This window comes from Lytechinus variegatus, chromosome 7 (genome assembly GCF_018143015.1).
Source record: "Lytechinus variegatus isolate NC3 chromosome 7, Lvar_3.0, whole genome shotgun sequence".
Taxonomy (NCBI): domain Eukaryota; kingdom Metazoa; phylum Echinodermata; class Echinoidea; order Temnopleuroida; family Toxopneustidae; genus Lytechinus; species Lytechinus variegatus.
Genome location: NC_054746.1, coordinates 25,265,592 through 25,285,636, shown reverse-complemented (window position 1 = coordinate 25,285,636; position 20,045 = coordinate 25,265,592). Strand labels below are relative to the sequence as shown.

The window sequence follows — 20,045 nt, the reverse complement described above, 5'->3', positions numbered from 1 at the left end:
ATTCATCATCACATCATGGCTCACTACGACAAGCATGGTGTACTTGCGGATGTACAACATGGATTCCGCAAGGGTCGATCATGTGAGACACAGTTAGCAGCTCTTGCAGATGACCTAGCCAAGGCTCTGGATAATAGAGGTCAGGTAGATTTAATCATCATGGACTTTAGTAAGGCCTTCGATTCCGTGCCACACAAACGCCTGCTCAGAAAACTTCATAGCACAGGGGCTCGCAATAACACCCACCAGTGGATTGATTCGTTCTTAACAAATCGTCACCAGCAAGTAGTCGTTCAGGGTGAAACCTCAGAAAAGTGTGAGGTAACATCCCACAAGGGACGGTCCTCGGACCCCTCCTGTTCCTCGCATATATCAACGATCTTCCTTCTGGGATGCACTCCAATGTTCGGCTTTTTGCAGATGACTGTATTGTATACTGAGATATACATGATACTAGGGACACAGAAATCTTGCAAGGGGACCTAAATAAACTAACTACATGGGAAAAGGATTGGCAGATGTCATTTAATGCCTCTAATGTTTTCAAATGAGAATCACACATAAGAGAAAACCAATCCAAATCAGCTACAGGCTCGGTAATGTCACATTAGAAGAAGTGCAACATCATCTCTATCTCGGTGTGGAGTTATCAAGGGACCTATGTTGGTCAAGTCATATTGACCAAATCTCATCAAAAGCCAATAGGATGTTGGGACTCTTAAAGAGAAATCTGCACTCTTGCAGTACTGGTACAAAGGACATTGCATACAAATCTCTAATACGACCAAGGTTGGAATACTGCGCAGCAGTTTGGGATCCACAACATAAATCAGACCAGGACAAATTAGAAAGGGTTCAACATAGAGCGGCTAGATTCACTTTGAAGGATTACAGTAGGGAATCTAGTGTCACCAAGATGCTACAAAAACTAAAGTGGGACACATTGAAAGTCCGCAGAAGTAAGGCTAGACTGACAAACTTGTACAAAGAGACACATGGATTTGTACCCTCCAACATATCAGCCCACCTTCAATCTCAAAACCCAACCAGTTGTAGATATCGAACAAGACAAAAGGGAACTCTCAAATACAATGTTATAAGAACAAATAAAGACTGCTACCGACACTCCCTGTATCCCAAGACCATCCCAGAATGGAACCTTCTCTCTGAGGATGTCAGAAATTCTAAAGACGTAGGAGTATTCAAACTCAAACTTGAAAGTTTGGACATCAACACCCTTGTCTCCAAAGCACACTACCAAAATTAACTGTGTTTAGCGCTTGACCCCCTAAACCCAAACGTACATGTACGCGACAACCAGATGCTGGTGATTGTACGTCAACGGACAGAAATTTGTAAAAAAAAGAATATAAAAAATTCAAAGGTGTTTTTTTTTCTAGGTATTTACCTTCATCAAAGATATAATCTGAAAATTCTTACGGAAAGTTTGAGGCACGGTGCAGAATATCACCATTTTTAGGGATTCCAAGTTTACTTGAGGATTGCAGTCTGGCATTACTAGCATAGAGAAATTGATTGTGTATAAACAATCAACTTTTATCTAAATGAAACTACCACCCTTTCATTCATCTAACAATTGTACTTCTATACATTCATTGTTAAACATAAAAGTCCTTACCCTCATCAAAGATATAATCTGAGAATTCCATGGGGGCATTTTTGAGCGTATGGTGTAGGATATTACCATCCTTGAGAGAGTCTAGGTTGATATGAGGATCATAGTCCGGTGATGCTAGCTCAGAGAAGTTGATAGAGTATGGCCCTTCTGTAGGTACACCGTCAACAGCCATCTGCAACACCTGCCATTAGAAGAGACATCAAGGATAATTACAAACTGTATGGTATCTGAATCTGGTCTTGAAAATCAATGAAGTTTTATGTTGGCTTTGTGCTCATATGAACAAAAAAATACTAGATATGCTAATCTTAGTGAAAAAAAGAATCAAGAATAAAAAAGAAGTATTTTGGGTGGTGTAAGTATTTTCAACTTTTTAGCTATCTACATGTGCATAATGGTGTATAATATGATTTTGGAGAAAAGGGTATTTTTCATGAAACCTGCCATATTTTCTAAATTTTTAAAATCAGGATAAAATGCTGCAAAAGAGGAACCGGTGGCATCTATGGAGAAGGCAACTGGGAAACTTTTTATTCACAATGCACATTACAGTAATGGCATACACAATAAGGCTGGGTCCAAGATCAGAGAATGGAAAAATTGTGTATGACACTTAATCTTACCTTGAATACTGTGTGTAAGAGTGGTTTAGCCTCTCTCTTTGACTTGCTCTCTGTTCCTTCAAGAAGAGATGAGAGCGGGATAGATATACACCACTCAGATAGGCAGAACATCAGTGACACAATCAACTGGAAAAAAACAAACATATCAAGAATAAAACTCAAGTTGTGTTTTCATATCCTCCTCTTAAAATCATGCATGACCAGTAGATCATTTTATTTTCATAAACACTGTAACACATCAAAATGGTTCTTCACACATATTCATCACAAACTGTCCATAAAGCCCTCTTTCCTTTAAATGACCACTGTATTTGCATTCCTTGTTCTGTTCACGGTTTAAATAAATCAATGAATGAATTGATGAATGTATATACAAAATCTAACTAATAATATCAGATAGAGATAAATTTCTTCTTCAAATCTAATTCACAATTCACCTTCTTATCCTCTTCTTGTTCAGTCATCTCCGTACTAGATAGTAAGCTGGCTATTGTCATTGCTATAACCTGTTTCAAATGAAAAGAACACAAAATAAGGGTTTTAATACATAAAAGTTAAAATATAGAACTTAATATTTTTCCCATTCTCTTTAAAAACAAACTTTGAATTGGATTATTGAAATATTTTAATGTAAATTCAGGGCCCCGTTGCATAAAAGTTACTGTTATGGTAACTTTGCCATCCAATGGTAACTACTATGGTAACGATGATCAACAGCCAATCAGAATCAAGGATTCCACGCAAGTTACCATTGGATAATTTTATGCAACAGGGCCCTGAATGGGTCATGAGGCACAACATGGGACTTTACTTTTTGCACTCTTTATGAAAATTCCTTGTGCCAAACCTCATCACGTTGTGACACAGCAGTTATTGTTAGGAGCCTTTAGCAATCACATTTGTGAAAAGAAATATCTAACATTTAAATTCAAACGATTGTCGCATGTAGAAATCTACCTTCTACGGTAGAATCATATAAAATAATTACTTTATTATTGTTTAAGGTCATTTTTCTTTGAGAGAATTCCATGCAAAATACTGATGAAGATACTAACCTCAATGATCTTCTTTGGAGCTTCTGGTAGATGCATCTTCAACCATTCCGCATGATCACATATAACCAAGAGCATATCACAGGCAACCTGTCCAACCAACTTATTCTGAAACTACAGAAGCAGACAAAAGAATCAAATCAGTTTTCAAATAAGGCTACTGTCACAACCTTCAAAATTAGTCTGCTCGACAACCGAGTGGCGAGTTTTTAGCCACTTTCGCCCGGCACCGAGTGGCGTCGACCAGGCTACTAATCGGTCGGTCGCCGTTCCGAGTTGTGATTGAATCCTAAGGACTTAGGGCACTGAAAACATTTGGCATTAGACAGGTCATTTGCTTTATAATAATATATTTTGCCACTACACATCTTAAAATAAAGAGTTGAAAACAAATCATGTATTAATGTAATTCCAATAATCTCACATTGCATCTTCTTCATGTCTCTGTACTTGTTTAACAAAAAGTTATCTATTTGAAATTATTTTTAAAAAATTATCACAAATAAATTTAATTATGAAAATACTTACCTGATTTTCTTATTTACGAGATAACTCATACATCTACTTGATTTGCTAGTTCAGCCCTCTGGACTGCCATACCCGAATAGAACTCCCAAGGATTTAAAAAGCGCGAGCGCGCCCTCTCCCGTTCAGGCTTACTACCCATGATCACCGCGCAACTAGCGTCCATCTTCCTCACCTTTCGCAAGCCCATACGTTGAAACATGTTGCTACGCAAGGCGGAGGGTCGGTGGGAGGGTATCAAGTAGATGTATGAGTTATCTCGTAAATAAGAAAATCAGGTATTTTCATAATTTACTTCAATAACTCCATACATCTACTTGATTTGCTAGACCAGCACGGACTCAAACCGTAGGGAGGCATGTTTTCAATTGTAAGCCTAAGAAAATTTTAAAAGAAAAAACAAAAACAACGAAATTTAGGGAGAGGGGGAAAAAGCCGCAGCTGCTTTAAGCGCCGAAGCAGCAAATCTCGCCTCGCTGGACGGAATGTCCTTCAAGTAGAAAGAAGTGAAGGAGTTAGTTGAGCGCCAAAAGGCGGCCCTCAAAAATGTCCTCGAGAGGAATGCCCTGTATACTCAGGAATACTAAGTATCATGGGCCCTCGGCCTAGTGTCAGGAGAACAACATCACCTGTTGACTAGAGCGTAAGAATCGAAATTTGTTGAAAATTTCAACAAGAATCGTGATCGGAAAACTGAAGCTTTTTAAGGCTCAGTAAGTGATCAATCGACCAATCTGAGAAGGCGAGATATCTCAGAACCCCTACCGAAATTTAAGCGTGCCGCTTGCTAGTAACTAGCATGCGACTAGCAGGGCACTCGCTTAATAAGCGAGTGCATGCTAGCGAACAGTCCCTGCTCGCTAAAAGATCGCTTAACTATTACTCTGCACGCATATCACACGCTTATTAAGCTAACCGCATGCTAGTTACTAGCATGCCGCAAGCTTGCGCAAGCTAGTCGCACGCTTCCCGCAAGCTTGGAAATTTCTGTAGGGGAAGCCTCCGCGTGGGAGAAAGCGCCCAGAATTCGATATCTGTCTCAAATGCGTGAGGGCAGAAATCTGCAGAATTCTGATAGAGAGCTGTGGTAAAAAGTTACTAGCGGTCCGAAGGGGACCAGGAACGACGGAGAGTAGGGATTAAGGAAGAAAACCACTCGTAAGGCAGACAAGGGTCGAGAAAGCGACTGAGTGCCATCCTGTTAATAAGGAATGCCGCGGACATGTTGCCTATGTAGAATAGAGCAGTCTGGTCAAAACAGCTCAACCGGGCGTGTCAGGGATACAGCGCGGTACACATCACGACAAAAGTGTGTTAGACCGAGTGATCGAGAGAGAACTCAGGATCCCCTTTCTCCCATACTGATTGAAGCACCCATCTGAGGGTGCAGTGCCCGCGGTGGAAGAGGTGGCTTGGCTCAAGCCACCATCGCCGAGAGAGCCCGTGAGGCTAGGCTGCGATGGCTGTCCGCTGGGCGGGGGAATCCCTAGCAGCAGCAAGTGTACGCCAGAGGGAGCTGGCGAAAAAAAATCTGTCACGATATTACGTGTAAACGACCATCAAGAGATGCTCTAAACGAACAGACATCGCCAGATATGATACCTCAACCGTTACATTCCCAACGGAATCGAATGAGGTAGCAACGGCCCTGTCCTATCAAGTTAGGGACGGAAACTGGCTAAGAGTGTCGAAGTCCTCGCTTGAAGAAACAAGCGAAGGAGACTTGAGGAAGTAATCACAAAATTTCCATCAGTCTGCGGTGAGAACCAGTTGTTTATGAAAACAGTCACAAGGCCTGTTCCTCAGGTGATCGTAAGAGCGAGCACCGCCGGCGCCGGTTGCGGCAGCGTGGAACAGTCCGATATCGGTAAGATAAGGAGCTCCAAAAAGCTGCGGGGGGCGGCAAAAATGAAGCCCTAAGCAGCGGGGGATGAGAATCTAAATTTCTAAAAGAAGAACTCCAGTGAAGTAAATCACTTACATGGAGAGGCTCATCCACAGTCGGCCCGAGAGAAGGCGGGTCGTAGTGATCGTGGTTAGGAAGGCATAAGCATACATCCATCCACTGTTACATCATCCTCGGTCGTGCGGTGACCCTGGCCACATGCCTTGCATGGAAGGAGGATGAAAGCAGCATGCGGGGCGACTCGAGTGTGCCGTGAAAAAATTTCTAAGAAAGAAGCCGATTCGACTAACGGGCACGGTAAAGACATCCACCGTAGACCACTCCGCACAAGGAGGGAGCGGCGGAGACGCCCGCAAGATTGACCCACATAGAGGGCAGTCTATAAGATAGACAGTTAGAGCTCGACCGATGGTCTGGCGGTGTACAGTTTGGTGTGAACTCGCCGACCCGGTACGGTGGGTGTGCCCAGAAAGTAGGCATAGAATGCCGACAGAGAATCCTGGGGCTTTAAACAAGTTTGAACGCACGTACATAGCCAACAATCTCATGAGATGTACGGCGGTTACTTTCCTCCGAGATAATGTTTACCCAACCGGGAAAGACTCGGGGAACAGCTGTGAATGTCAACAGGAGGGATATCTAGCATATGAAAAGCTGATTCCTTCCACGTATTCGGTGCGGGTGCTGCCGGCGGTGTCCGGGGGGACGACCGGTGATGGCAGCTCGGGCAGGGTTCGTACGAGCCGCCCGAATACGAGACAAATAGGTTAACATAACCATAATGCACCGGGTGGTGAAGGCATAGCGATTATTAAGCACAGGAGAACTTTTAATCGCCGTGACATTCAGATCCGATATACATACTCATAAGCTCGGAGAGCTATGAGATAGTGAGACATACCGCTGAGCGGTGATGGTGCTCATATCAGAGTCGCCCTCTCTTCAGCGGCGATCGCTGGAGAACGGGTGTCTGTACTATAGCCCTGACTCTGGCGTTGCAAGGGTAGGAGCTAAGTAAGACAGGGCACCCTTACTTTCGAATAGAAAGTGAGGTTCAGGCCAGAAAAGCGACGGTCCCGTCGCCTGGGCGGACGGTCCGCGGACGTGATAGGTTGTCCTCTCAAAGCAGCCAAACATTCTCACGAGAGAAGTGCGGCATGCGGTATGTAAGAGATTCATACCTCCAATCTACGGGCCCGCTTAGGGGGAAGAATGGAGAGAGTTACCGCTGAAGGAGTCGTCGCCGTATGTGAGCTTGACGTAGAGGGCGAATTCGGGAGTACCTGCATAATAATCGCCCCCCCCCCCTGCCTCTGCCTTCTCGCTAGCCTCGAGAGGCTTGAAAATTTCGAGACGGCGGCGCCGGAGCCTGGCGCTTCCGGGCAGCAGCAGAGCGGGGGTGGGTTTACACCCACGGAGCTGGCGGCTTCCTCGTCGTAGGAGCCGCCTCGTCTAGAGCGACCCCGTCACTCTCCGAGACCCCCAATTCGGCCGATTGAGCTCGGAGCGCCTGAAGAGGCGGGGCGAGAAAATATGGACTCCCTTGCTTCATCAATACCCCCGCTCGGAGGGTAGATGTGAGGTAGATACTTGTCAAGCAGCGCCTGAGCGCTTACTGAAAAGTCGCCCGCGGGATAGGGGTTGTCCTCGTAAAGGGAGTCTCGCTCTATGGACTGAACCGGGAGGTTGTCCAGTAAGCGCCGGGGTGGCCCCGCGTGTCGGCTGGGACACGTGCTCTGAGATCGACGAAAATGCTGGAAAGCACACGCGATCTTGGGGCACCCGGTTAGTCGGTGCACTGGCTGGCGATTTAACAGAATCGCTCGAGGATTTCCCGGGTGTCTGGTGGTTATTGCCCACTTGTCTCGCTTGATGCTCAGGGGCATCAGCGGGGTGAGTAGACGTCGAGGGTGGGGTGAACCCGCACTACTCGAAAGCAGAATGTAGCAGCATGAATAGCTGTGACATCTGACCACCGACACAAGGGTCTGAAGGAGGGACGCCCATGGCAACAGGGCTGGCCGACCTCACCTTCGACCTCTTCTTCTTCGCGGCCTCCGCCGGTGTGGCCGGGGCAGAAGAAGGCACAAGAGGCACGGGTGATTTCTTACGATTTGCCGCCCCTGGCAGGGCGGCCGTCAACAACGAAACTTCACCCGAATCTGACGGGGTCAGATTGTGGTCACAGTCTGATGTGTGACGCCTCTCGCGGTAGCAGAATGTAGCAGCATGAATAGCTGTAACATCTGACCACCGACACAAGGGTCTGAAGGAGGAACGCCCATGGCAGCAGGGCTGGCCAACCTCTCCTTCGACCTCTTCTTCTTCTTCTCTTTCTGCGGGCTCCGCCGGCGTGGCCGGGGCAGAAGAAGGCATGAGAGGCACGGGTGATTTCTTACGATTTGCCGCCCCTGGCAGGGCGGCCGCCGACAATGAAACTTCACCCGAATCTGACGGGGTCAGATTGTGGTCACAGCCCGATGTGTGACGCCTCTCGCGGTAGCAGAATATAGCAGCATAACATGTATGACTGTAACATCTGGCCACCGATAAGAGGGTCTGAAGGAGGAATGCCCATGGCAACAGGGCTGGCCGACCTCTCCTTCGACCTCTTCTTCTTCTTCTTATTTTGCGGGCTCCGCCGGCGTGGCCGGAGCAGAAGAAGGCACAAGAGGCACGGGTGATCTCTTACGATTTGCCGCCCCTGGCAGGGCGGCCGCCAACAACGAAACTTCACCCGAATCTGACGGGGTCAGATTGTGGTCACGATCAGATTGTGGTTACAGTCTGTGTGATGCCTCTCGCGGTCAGGGGCTGGGCGATCTCTCCCGATGCTGTCAACGGAGGACGACTTATACGGCAGAGATCCTGACCTGTGCCGGGGGGAGAGAACCGCACTCTCCCTCCGGACTTCTGGTGACCCGGTAGCCGGTGGGTCGCATAGCCCTATGGGTGCTGCGGCGGCAGGACCTAGTTTAGGCTTGGAAGCCTTGGCTACCACTTTTTCCTTTGTCCGAGACCGTGGCACCACAGTCTCGGCCTTCCTTCTCTTAGCATCCGACCGCAAATTCGGAATGCTGATCGACGCACCCTCATACTCACCGCCGCTGGGCGCTCACCGCGGCGTCCCTCCTGCTCGCCTGGAGGCGGCCGACTTCTGTAACTTGCAATCGGGACGGTCCCCGTGGAGGGCACCAGGTCCTCTGGGGCTGTGTTAGTCCCATTCAAAGATACCTTTCTCTACCCTGAAAAAGGAAAAACAAGAATTTTTCTTTTTCTTTTTTACAAAGATCTCGCTTAGATTAAAAGTGGAGACCGGAGTGGTCTTTCCCTCCTCCTAAAAGGGGTTTGTTTGAGCAAACAGAACAAAACAAGAGGGGAGGGGTAGGGAGGAAGAAGAACCTAAGAATAGTTTAGGTATCTGCCTGTAAGAAAATAAAAAGGAGATCGGAGACTTTGAAAAAAGAAACTCCTACAAGGTTCCCCTACTATATTTTCTTTTTTGTGCCCGAAGGAAAAATTCGAAACAAAAATTCAAAAATGAATGCAAGTTCAGAAGAGAACGAAGTTTCCACCTGCGAAGAAACACAAAAACAAGCATTTCAGAGCAGGAAGAAAAGGGATTGAGAGACAAATAATTCCAGATAAGAGAAATTTTACGATAATTACCAAGAAAAAAAAAAGTAACCTCCTGTGGAAAGGTAAAGAAATTCAGAACAGGAGGAAGGAGGAACGTCTCTAGTAACGATTCCAAGAGGAAGAACGACACAGTAAATCCTCAAAGGGAATCGTAGAGCCCGCCTGTCGAAATAAAAAAATATATAAGACTAGGAGGGAAGAGGGAATTGAACGAAGGAAACAATTCCGGGACAGGTCAAAAAAAATTTCTAACAGGAAGGAGACCCCACCTGTAAAGAACAAAAAATTTTTTTTTTTTTTTTTTTTTAGGGGGGATTGAATAACCAAACAATCATCAGGTATAATTGCGTAAGCCGAATTAAACAATCCCCGAAGCGTCTGTGAATAAAATATTAATCAAGAATTTTATTCAGAACAGAAAGGAAAAGGAATTGAGCTTTAGGATCCGCCTGTGAATAAAATATCAATCAAGAAATTTATTCAGAACAGAAGGAAAAGGAATTGAGCTTTAAGATCCGCCTGTGAATAAAATATCAATCAAGAAATTTATTCAGAACAGAAGGAAAAAGGAATTGAGCTTTAAGATCCGCCTGTGAATAAAATATCAATTAAGAAATTTATTCAGAACAGAAAGGGAAGAGAATTGAAGAATTAATCAATCAATAATCAATCGAAAATCTTAATAAATCAATTCCAGAAAGCAAGGAAGGAACAGAGTTGAAGATCCCAACAATAACACCCTCGACAACAAAGTGTAGAGGCTGTCTAGAAATTAATTCAAAAACGGCACCAAAAGCCACCACGCTTTGAACGTGAAGAACAATAACCATGAGAGGTGGTGAAGGCTTGCTGCCACGTAGGCAGGCCAAGCCCGGTGCCTCGCGAACGCGCTAGCGATGCGGCGCGACGAGAACTCAAACGTTAGAAAAACAATTTAAGTGTCACCAAAAACACGTCTAAAAAGTCACGCCAAGTGTAAATTCTGAACACAATCTTACACACAAATGGAAAGATTGAAATTAAAAGGGAGAATGCACCACAGATAAGCGAAAATAATATACCAAAGCTCAAAAAGATTTGAGCTCTTAGGAGACTTATCTGAGCACGTCTTGACAGGTGGCTTGCCGAAAGCAAAAGAGGAAGATGGACGCTAGTTGCGCGGTGATCATGGGTAGTAAGCCTGAACGGGAGAGGGCGCGCTCGCGCTTTTTAAATCCTTGGGAGTTCTATTCGGGTATGGCAGTCCAGAGGGCTGAACTAGCAAATCAAGTAGATGTATGGAGTTATTGAAGTAAATAAAATAAATTCATGGTCATCTACACACATCTCTCCCATCTTTCTCCCTTTGTCCCTCCCAAATCCCCATTATATATCAATGTATATTCAAGAGACAGAGAAATGGACTTGTGTCATTTTACATTCCTTTAAAGATAGTAGTGTTTCACAACTCACTCATGCGTAAATGAGGAATCATTTAAGTTATAGATGAATGAGGAGAGTGTAAGCTTTACACCGATAGATCATCTGCCTTCTTTTTTGTGATTAAAGGGGAAGCTCACCCTGAAGAAAACTTTGTTGTAAAAATAGCAGAAAAAATAGTAAAAAATACTGGTGAAGGTTTGAGGAAAATCCGTTAAAGAGTAAGAAAGTTATTAGAGTTCAAAGTTTTGGATTTGTGACGTCATAAACGAGCAGCTGCCCCAAGTGTTATGTAATATAAAATGCATGAATTTTAAATTTTGTATGGTTCCCGATGACTTAATTTTGTTTTCTATTCATGATCGGGTGGAAAATGATTTGTGTATTGATATACACAAGGTACAGTGAAAACCATTTTCAGTTTTCTGAGAAAATGACATTTCGTTGATTTTTTACCATTCGCTATGTAGGAATGCTGCTCGCATATGACGTCACAAATCAAATAATTGAAATTCTAATAACTTTTTAATTATTTGATGATTTTTTCTCAAACCTTCGGCAATATCTTTTATTATTTTTTCTGCTATTTTTACAATAAACTTTTTGTCAGGGTGAACTTCCCCTTTAAGTTATGATAAATTACTCTTAATTCTCAGTTATGTTTTTTTGTAAGATACAAAGTATATTTCAAGAAATACTCCCAAGATACCTTGTGAAACACCTCCCAGGTAACCCTCGAGTGATTTGGGGTCGATATGTTTGTACTCACTTTCAGACTAGCAAGGAGTACATTGATTGCTTCCTTGATGCGAGGGTGAAAGGTCGTGTGAGCGAGCTCTTCATAGACAAAGATACCCAAACCACAGAGTGCGATACAACGAGCTTCGCAGTTTGGCTCCTTCTTTCCACATTTTAGTAAAATACTGATCAGGTGATCCTGAGAAAAAAATGGAAAAATTATCAAAATCACTGCCATGTTTTTTAAAACCTCTTATAGATCAAAAGCATACTTCCTCTTGGCCAATCAAAACACAGGACTTCAGTAGCATAATGCAGTAGCTTGCAACCTGCCATTGACAACAACATTTATCACACAGTACAGAGGCATTAATAATGTGAATGACATTGAGATAACATTGGGTATCTGACTAGACTATTATATTCCTTCTCGAGAGTGCAGTTGATTTCAGTTTTGTATTGGCTATAAGGCGAATATGAAATTAAACAGTTGGAGAAAAAAAAACAAGCATAAAAGTGATAAATCGAAGTCATCCCACTCCCTTCTAGAGGAATTCTTTTAAGTGATAAAGAAACTAGATGGATTCTCAATCGCACAATCAAAATGTATGCCTCTGCCTTTGCCAAAACAATAATGTATTACACACCTAAGTCCTAAATTTTTCAAAATATTACCTCTGTGACCAATTTGATATCCTTACACAGCAGGGTGCTGATACATTAAAGGAGAATGAAACCATTGGAACAAGATAGCTTGTGTGAAAACAGAAAAATCAAAGAAACAGATCAACAAAAGTTTGAGAAAAATCAGACAAATAATGAGAAAGTTATGAGCATTTGAATATTGCGATCACTAATGCTATGGAGATAGCAAATTGGCAATGCGACAAAGATGTGGGATGTCACTTGTGAACAACTCTCCCCATTAACCTTAGTATATATTTCACTTGAATTGCCTCTTTTATCACATCTATCCATAGATCATGTGTTCTTTCTACATGAGGGCATGTAATACATATTTCCTTTAGAATACATCATGGATAGAGAGTTTGTATCATCATAAGAAAAAGCAAAGAGACATTTTTAGGGTATTTCATAGTCCACCAAAGGAAAAGTTGTTCATCAGTGACATCACACATCCTTGTCGCATTGCCAATTGGAGGATCTCCATAGCATTAGTGATTGCAATATTCAAATGCTCATAACTTTCTCATTATTTGTCTCATTTTTCTCAAACTTTCTTTATTCTTATTCTTTGATTTTTCTGTTTCTCCACAAGCCTATTTGTTCCAAAGGTTTCATTCCCCTTTAAGGAGCAGGCTGAAACACTGTCTGATTATGAAACATGGTCAAACAATTATCACCTAGTATCCCTTCCTACTCCCCCCCCCCCCCATCAGACTCATCGGTCAAACAATGATACCACACAGTAACCTTTCTTACTACCCTCCATCAGACTCACCTTCACTGGTTTGATATCCTTACACACCATGGTGCTGATATCCTTAGGAGCCGGCTGAAACACGGTCAGGTTACAGAACATGTTGGGAAAACACACCAGAGAACCCAGGAGAGACAGAGCTTCTATCCTTGGAGCCTGCACAGCATATAGCAAGTATAACAATACAAAAATTAATTACAAATCATCTCCACAAGAGATTAAATACAATAGAAGAATGAGGATGCACACTGCATGCTCTTGACTGGAGAGGAAGTCCTTCTATGAAATACTCCCTCTCAGTTTCTAATCTAGGGTCGGGAAAGTAGCTGAAAAAAAAAGAAGTACATGTTTCAACCTTTAGTAAACAATCACAAAGTGATAACACCCATGTTAATGATAAGCAATAAAGGTAAATAAAGAACAAAGTGCACACAACTATAGTAATAAAAGAAATGTGTTGATGAAAAGTGTTCAACGAATTGGATCAAATTAATTTTTAAGTAACACATAAAGTAATAGTTGTTTAAACATACAAAGAAAATACACCAAACTATAGATTTACCTAGGTTATATTGAAAGTAAAATTTGATAATGTAGGAATATCAATGTACAACAAAAAACAAAAATACAAGAAAGATATTAAGCTGATAGAAAGATCATTACAAGAAAGAAAAAGGCAAGTGCACAACTGAACAGTTATAAACAGGAAGTATTAGATACAACATGGGATCACATATCCATGACTCTAAGTATGGATATTTCCTTTTTGTGATGCATCAACCAAAATATTAAGAGGAAGTTAAAAAAATAACAATTGGAGTTTAGACCATTAATAGCACTTTGCATTTCAAGAAGCACTTCCTATTCAGATCAAATCAATTAAAAAAAATGTTCACACAATGATCAACATGAAATCACTAGGACCCATGCACAATAGCCCAAGTTATCCAATAAAGTTTTCTACGACTAGTATTAAGAAGTAATGTGACATAAAGAAACAAGTACATGTAAGCTAATCTGTGTTCAGAAACACACCTCTATCCCTCACTTCCTTGAATCCAGTCCAATATCTATGCCTTCTGTCTACAATTTAAAATTCCATATAAAGACAGATCTCCATGTATTATCCAAAAATAACGAGGCACCTTCATACCATAACAATGGGAAATCCACAAATGAAACAATGACTAATAGCTACAGCAGACGATTAGTGAATAGAACAATACACAGTGTGGAATACACCTAGAAAGAATCAGTTAATAAAATAAAACAGTAAATGTGCAAAATATGCCTGCCACCAAATGGTGCAACGAGCAGCATTTTGAAGTGAGAAACAAAGGATGAGTCTGTCACGCAAACAGACATAAAGGCACTTCAGCTAAACAGATGGCACTGCTACTAACAATTCTCCAGTATACAATTAATCAAGTCCTACATGTATGTGTTAATTGTAGAAGTGTTACATTACAAATACAAAATTCCAATGCAGCCATGGGGGCACTTATGATTACAAAATCAATGCTGTTTTTGCAAGATCAAGCTGGGCTGACAGGCAAGGCCCTATTAAACCAGCTTGCACTTTAATCTAATGGATAACTGTAGCTCACACACAACTGTCATCGATGCATTTAAATAGCCTTGCCCACATAAGCTTTTCACCAGAGACCAAGGATCAACTTGGATCCTTTAATTCCTCTGAAGCAGTTCAAAATCATCTCATAAACAAACTACATGGATTTCACATTCAATATTTGTGTCAACTTGTTGAAAAAGGCATCAGATACTGTACATGTACACTTTATACTACAGATATATCACACATCATGTAAGCTGCATAGTGGTAAATCCTAGCATTTGTATTGTGTGACTCAAGATTGAATATGTGCATGTACATGCTACATACTTTATACATAATTATCAATAAAAATGTAATAATAATATACTGTCAATAAACAATATCATAAAAGGGGTTGACATGTTGAATCATGTTTCAAATTGAGCTGGCTTTAAATGAAACTAAAAAGATCACATTTTTTCTGCTAAAGGTACATGTACAATATAAAACATGCATAAAACACTGGCTATTAATTTTTTAATGTCTGTTTCGTCGAGGTTTATTTTGTTGTATGATTTGAAATTCTTGGGATTTTTTTCAGTATGTTGATATCTGAAATATACAAATTACAAAGTTCTTTATATTTTGAAAACTACATTTACACCTTGATTTGCAAAGTGTGTTAATTTCTGACATCTTTCATGTACATAAAAGTGAGAAACATACTGACAAGGAGAAGCTGTGAATACAAACCAATGGATCTCATGTGATTAATGCTGCTTAACAATAACAAATTTACTATATAATGATCACTGCCCTAAATTAAACAAAATGAAATTACCATTATTTGAAGAAAAAAAATATTGTTTTGTCCCGCCTGAATAGCAGAGCGATACTACAGGCACAGATTTTTGGATGGCGACAGCGGCAACATTGAAATCTTAACCTAAGGGTAAGTTTTTGAAGAATTATCGTAACTTAGAAAGTATATGGACTTAGTTCATGAAACTTGGACAGAAGGGTAATTAAGTATGGTTTATTTTCATTTGGTCTAATGCCATTTCATCTAATTGCCACCTCTTCTATTATCATTTGGTCTACCATCAGTTCGTCCAATATCCACAATTGCCATTTCGTCCACTCACCATTTCTTCTAATAACTGGTTGGTCAAATAGTAATTTAGTCTTACCATTTGGCCTAATTATGTTGATTGGGCAAAATGAAAGAAAATAAATTGGAGATTAGACCAACTGGTTATGAGACGAAATGGTCATAGATGAACCAGTGATTAGACAAAGTGATGATTGGACGAAATATTGAGGGATGGAATGGCATTACAATAAATGAAGTTAGACCATGTGGTGATTGGACGAGTTGGCAATTTATTACTAAACATCCTGCCTAAGTTTCAGGTCACATGACCAAGGTCATTTAGGGTTAATTAACTTTGGCCATGTTGGGGGAATTTATTGAATTGCCATCATAACTTGGAAAGTTTATGAAACTTGGACATAAGAGTACGCAAGTATCTCTGAACATCCTGTGGGAGTTTCAGGTCTTATAACTCATTAAAGATACTCTCTCAAAGTAATTGAAAAATGTTGATTATAAGACAATCAAAATATGTCATGAAAAGTTGGAAATGAAGATATTTAACCTCTGCTGAAAAAATCATGCACTGCACACAGAAATGTATGAATGGGACAACACATAAATGTCCAGCCTAGACATCTGGATTGGGTCATAGGTTAAATATAAAGGCAAATGGAAAAAAAAATCAGTTGCATTGAATCTATTACCTAATAATATTCGTCCTGACTAACAGAAATAGAAATTTAAATCTAACTCTTATTGTTTTCATCATTAGGAGAATGTAATTGTCTTATTACAAAGTCAACAAAGGGTAAAATTAAAAGCACACAAATAACTCAAAATATATATATCTCTCTCAAAATATATTTGACCCAGACTTCAGTGACCACCTCCAAGGGCAACCTGAAAACATACCTGTTTAAGAGTGCTTTTTGATAGACAATGACTTATTGTTCAGACGTCAGTCTTTTCTGACTTGCAGTACAAGTCAATGCAAAATGGAGAAAACATTTTAATACCATTTATTTTTTTTAGTGAAATATTTGTGCCTAAATTGTGAAAATATTGGGATAATTCATCATGAGATCAAATTGATTTGCATGAAGAGTAAACTAAACAATCAAATATTTTCTTTATATAGTGGAACTGTGATGTAAGTAAGTGTTGATAATGCCATTACCAATTTTTCTTTCTGTATCAGTAATAGATGTTAATATACAATCTAAAATGTTCTTATTATTCTCATACAAGGATACAGGAAATCTTGTCTTTTATCAAATGAGATATAGTACCGGTAGCAATAATTTCGCACAATCAATGGGGAGAAAATATTGTCTAACATGCTTGAAACAGGAAATTGGCATATTTCTTAAACATCAAACATAAAAAGGGCTTATGGAATGCCAACTCATTGGGAAACAACCTTGTTTATAGACCAATGCATGTGATCACTTTTTAAAAGTTTGGTTATCATTATCCTTGTTATCAGTCTAATTATCTGTATCATTATCAGTACAATTACTGTCATTATCAATATAATCATAATTGTCATTCTCATTCTGATTATCATCACAATCATCATCATCATTAGTTTCATTATTTTTCAATCAGCATTATTCTTGTTATTGTTATCATCATCGTAATCACCATCAACATTAAGATCATCATCATTTTCTTTAAATGATACTTCTGGTGATGCTCAAACAATCTCCTCATCTAAATTGATTTTGATGCACATATAGCTATCTTTACCATTCAAACCTGAGAAACAATACTTGTATCTTTAAGGAAGTAACAGTTTAAGTTATACAATAAGCCCCCTCTGCAGGAAAAAAAAATCCCATTTTAATAAATAAACATTTGTAATTAAATTACATATTTATAAGTTTCAATACCCTTTTTATTTCAACAGTTTGTTTATATTTCTTGAGTCAAAATAAGATTTGTGAGCCAAGATTATCAAGAACAGCCATCAAAAACATGGTGCCACAGGAAGTTTTCAATCGTACAATGTCATATGATATCATATCAAACAAAAGTCAACATCAATCATCCTAATTGCTCAATTGTATGAATGTTCTTGATTTCCAGTTGATAGTCACAACGTATCCAACCCAGCATGGTGAAATTCAAATGATCTTGAAAACCAAGTAAAACGAAGAGTAATCCAGTCAACATTAATGCAAAACATTACAGCTAAATAATACTCTATCACTTTCTCTCTCCTACACTCTTTTGAATGAGGAATCGTGCAACCACTCTATTATTATACTTTATCTTCCATGTACTTGTATATAGTAACCGTTGCAATTCAGTATCTGATAAATCAGAATAGATAATTTTCAATACTACCCTTCAACCAATTGCTTTCTCCCCCCCCCCCCTCTTCCCCTTCGTCTCCCTTCTCCTTCACTTTAAGGTTAAAGTACTCACATCTAGATCAATGTTGGCTGTTATCATGTTAGCTGCTTGGATGAAGTCCAGTATGAGGAGAGTAGCTCCTGGCAAGTCGCAATGGAAGAAGTCAGGAGCACTGTATTGCACAATAGTATTGATCACATCCTATGCAAAATATAAGAACAGAGAAATTTATTTTTATACACCATACATCCTTTTACGGGATTCTAAAGACATTCAGTAGCACAGCGTTCATACTCTCATATATAAACAAAATTCCTTAACTTTCCCAGATTTTCCAAGAAAAGTATTAATATCCTTGAAATCGATAATTATATTTATCATGCCATGCATAGTTGAAGAATCATTATCATTATCCCAATCCTTGACTATCTTTCCAGGTGGGTGTTTCATAAAGTTGTTCGTAAGTTAAGAGTGACTTTAAGAACAACTGGTGATCCTTTCCTGTGGTAAATATGCACCATTCAATGTTCATTGGTGATAGCTTAGCGCGTAAGAAAGGTTCACCAGTCGTTCTTAAAGTCGCTCTTAACTTACGAACAGCTTTATGAAACACCCTCCTGGTGTCAACTGATCAGCTCCAACAAGTCTGAACCTAGGTTTAAAAGTACATCAAAGAGATACAGAAGTCTTAATCATTTAATTCATATATTTTATCACTATTAGTATTAAAATCTGTTTAAAATATTGTTTTCCAGTTCTCACCTGATCAGTTCCAACAAGTCCAAAGTGAAGGACCCTGTAAAAGTGGACCAGATGTTCCCTGGGGAGCGGATGGTCCTGTCGCCGCACCGTCATGGCACACAGCTGCTTGTACGCTGACAGCCTGCCATGCTGGTAGCCTACAGGTAGATAGGTTGCCCGGAAGAGCCACGGGGAGAAGAGGAGGAGGGGTGGAATGTTCTCTGGAGGAGGAGGTGTTGTCTGGTTGTCTGTACTGATACCTTGGTTGTCACGAATCTAAAGGGACAGAAGGGAGATTGAGGAAATTCCATCACTCTATTGAATATTTTCTTGGTCAAGCAAAACATTTGATAAATTACCATCCAGCACATGCACACACTAATATATGATGGTTAATTCTAATACATGTAAATTTGATCAACCTTTGCCACACAGCTCAGTGAATCATTGTTTTGCAAAAGTTCCCCTATAACAAGTCCAGGCACTGGTACCCAAAAGCAAACTGAAATAAATTGTCAGCAAACTCAGCTGTCTCATGAAATGTTTCTTCAGTTCAACCACATTTGAGGAAGGTGAAAAATATTAGATACATTAAATTTCTTTGTCATAAATATCCGTCCACCCTAGAAGGATAAGCATGCAAATGGTATGATATTTGCCATCAAAGTAATTTGATCATGAATATGTATGAGGTTTTAGAGAGTAGATGGAACCTGTCATCTTACCTTAGCTAGCATCTGCCAGATTGCCCAGAGACATTCTAGAACTACCCAATGAAGTCTAGGATCACTGATCTGATTGATGTCACCAAGAATACATAGTAATCTCCTCCAAACTACAACCGCAACATCCGGATGCCATCCTATACGGGTACCACCTGACATCACACTGGCATCGGGGCTTTGAACAGAACCATTTTTCCCTGAATATCATAGGATATTGAAGGTAGTGAGCCAAGAGAAATATTTATGAATTGTTCAGTACAAGACATTTTTTTGACACACACATACTACATGAGATGCCAAAATCTTAAAATAAGGCCACGTTTCACAAAGCATGTTATCAATGTCAAGTCAAAAGCTACAGTAGTAAGAAATTGGAATCTTGCAGTTGATTGGCTAAGAGCCAATTTGTCATAGATTTATAGCATTTGTTGCTGATCAAATGCTTGTATGAAACAGGGCACTACATTTTTTAAGGGCCCGCCTTAAACCAAATAGATCGCACGATATCTCTTTCAAATTGAATTGGAAATGTAATCTGTATGATCTATTTATACAGGACAACTCTTAATACCTGATCGCTTTCAAATG

General features: G+C 40.4%; 1 protein-coding gene across 6 annotated transcripts in view; it reads right to left on the bottom strand.

Annotated features, from left to right (window-relative positions):
* Nucleotides 1-20,045, bottom strand: part of LOC121418837 (ral GTPase-activating protein subunit alpha-1-like) — a 91,282-nt gene that overhangs the window by 38,715 nt on the left and 32,522 nt on the right. For all 6 annotated transcript variants that reach the window (XM_041613009.1, XM_041613013.1, XM_041613011.1 and 3 more), the window contains 9 exons: nt 19,458-19,654; nt 18,754-19,008; nt 18,064-18,192; nt 13,004-13,138; nt 11,573-11,740; nt 3,318-3,428; nt 2,700-2,768; nt 2,263-2,388; nt 1,640-1,820 (listed from right to left, as the gene is read on the bottom strand). In XM_041613009.1, the coding sequence (XP_041468943.1) occupies nt 1,640-1,820; nt 2,263-2,388; nt 2,700-2,768; nt 3,318-3,428; nt 11,573-11,740; nt 13,004-13,138; nt 18,064-18,192; nt 18,754-19,008; nt 19,458-19,654 (1,371 nt within the window). The remainder of the gene's footprint in view (nt 1-1,639; nt 1,821-2,262; nt 2,389-2,699; nt 2,769-3,317; nt 3,429-11,572; nt 11,741-13,003; nt 13,139-18,063; nt 18,193-18,753; nt 19,009-19,457; nt 19,655-20,045) is intronic.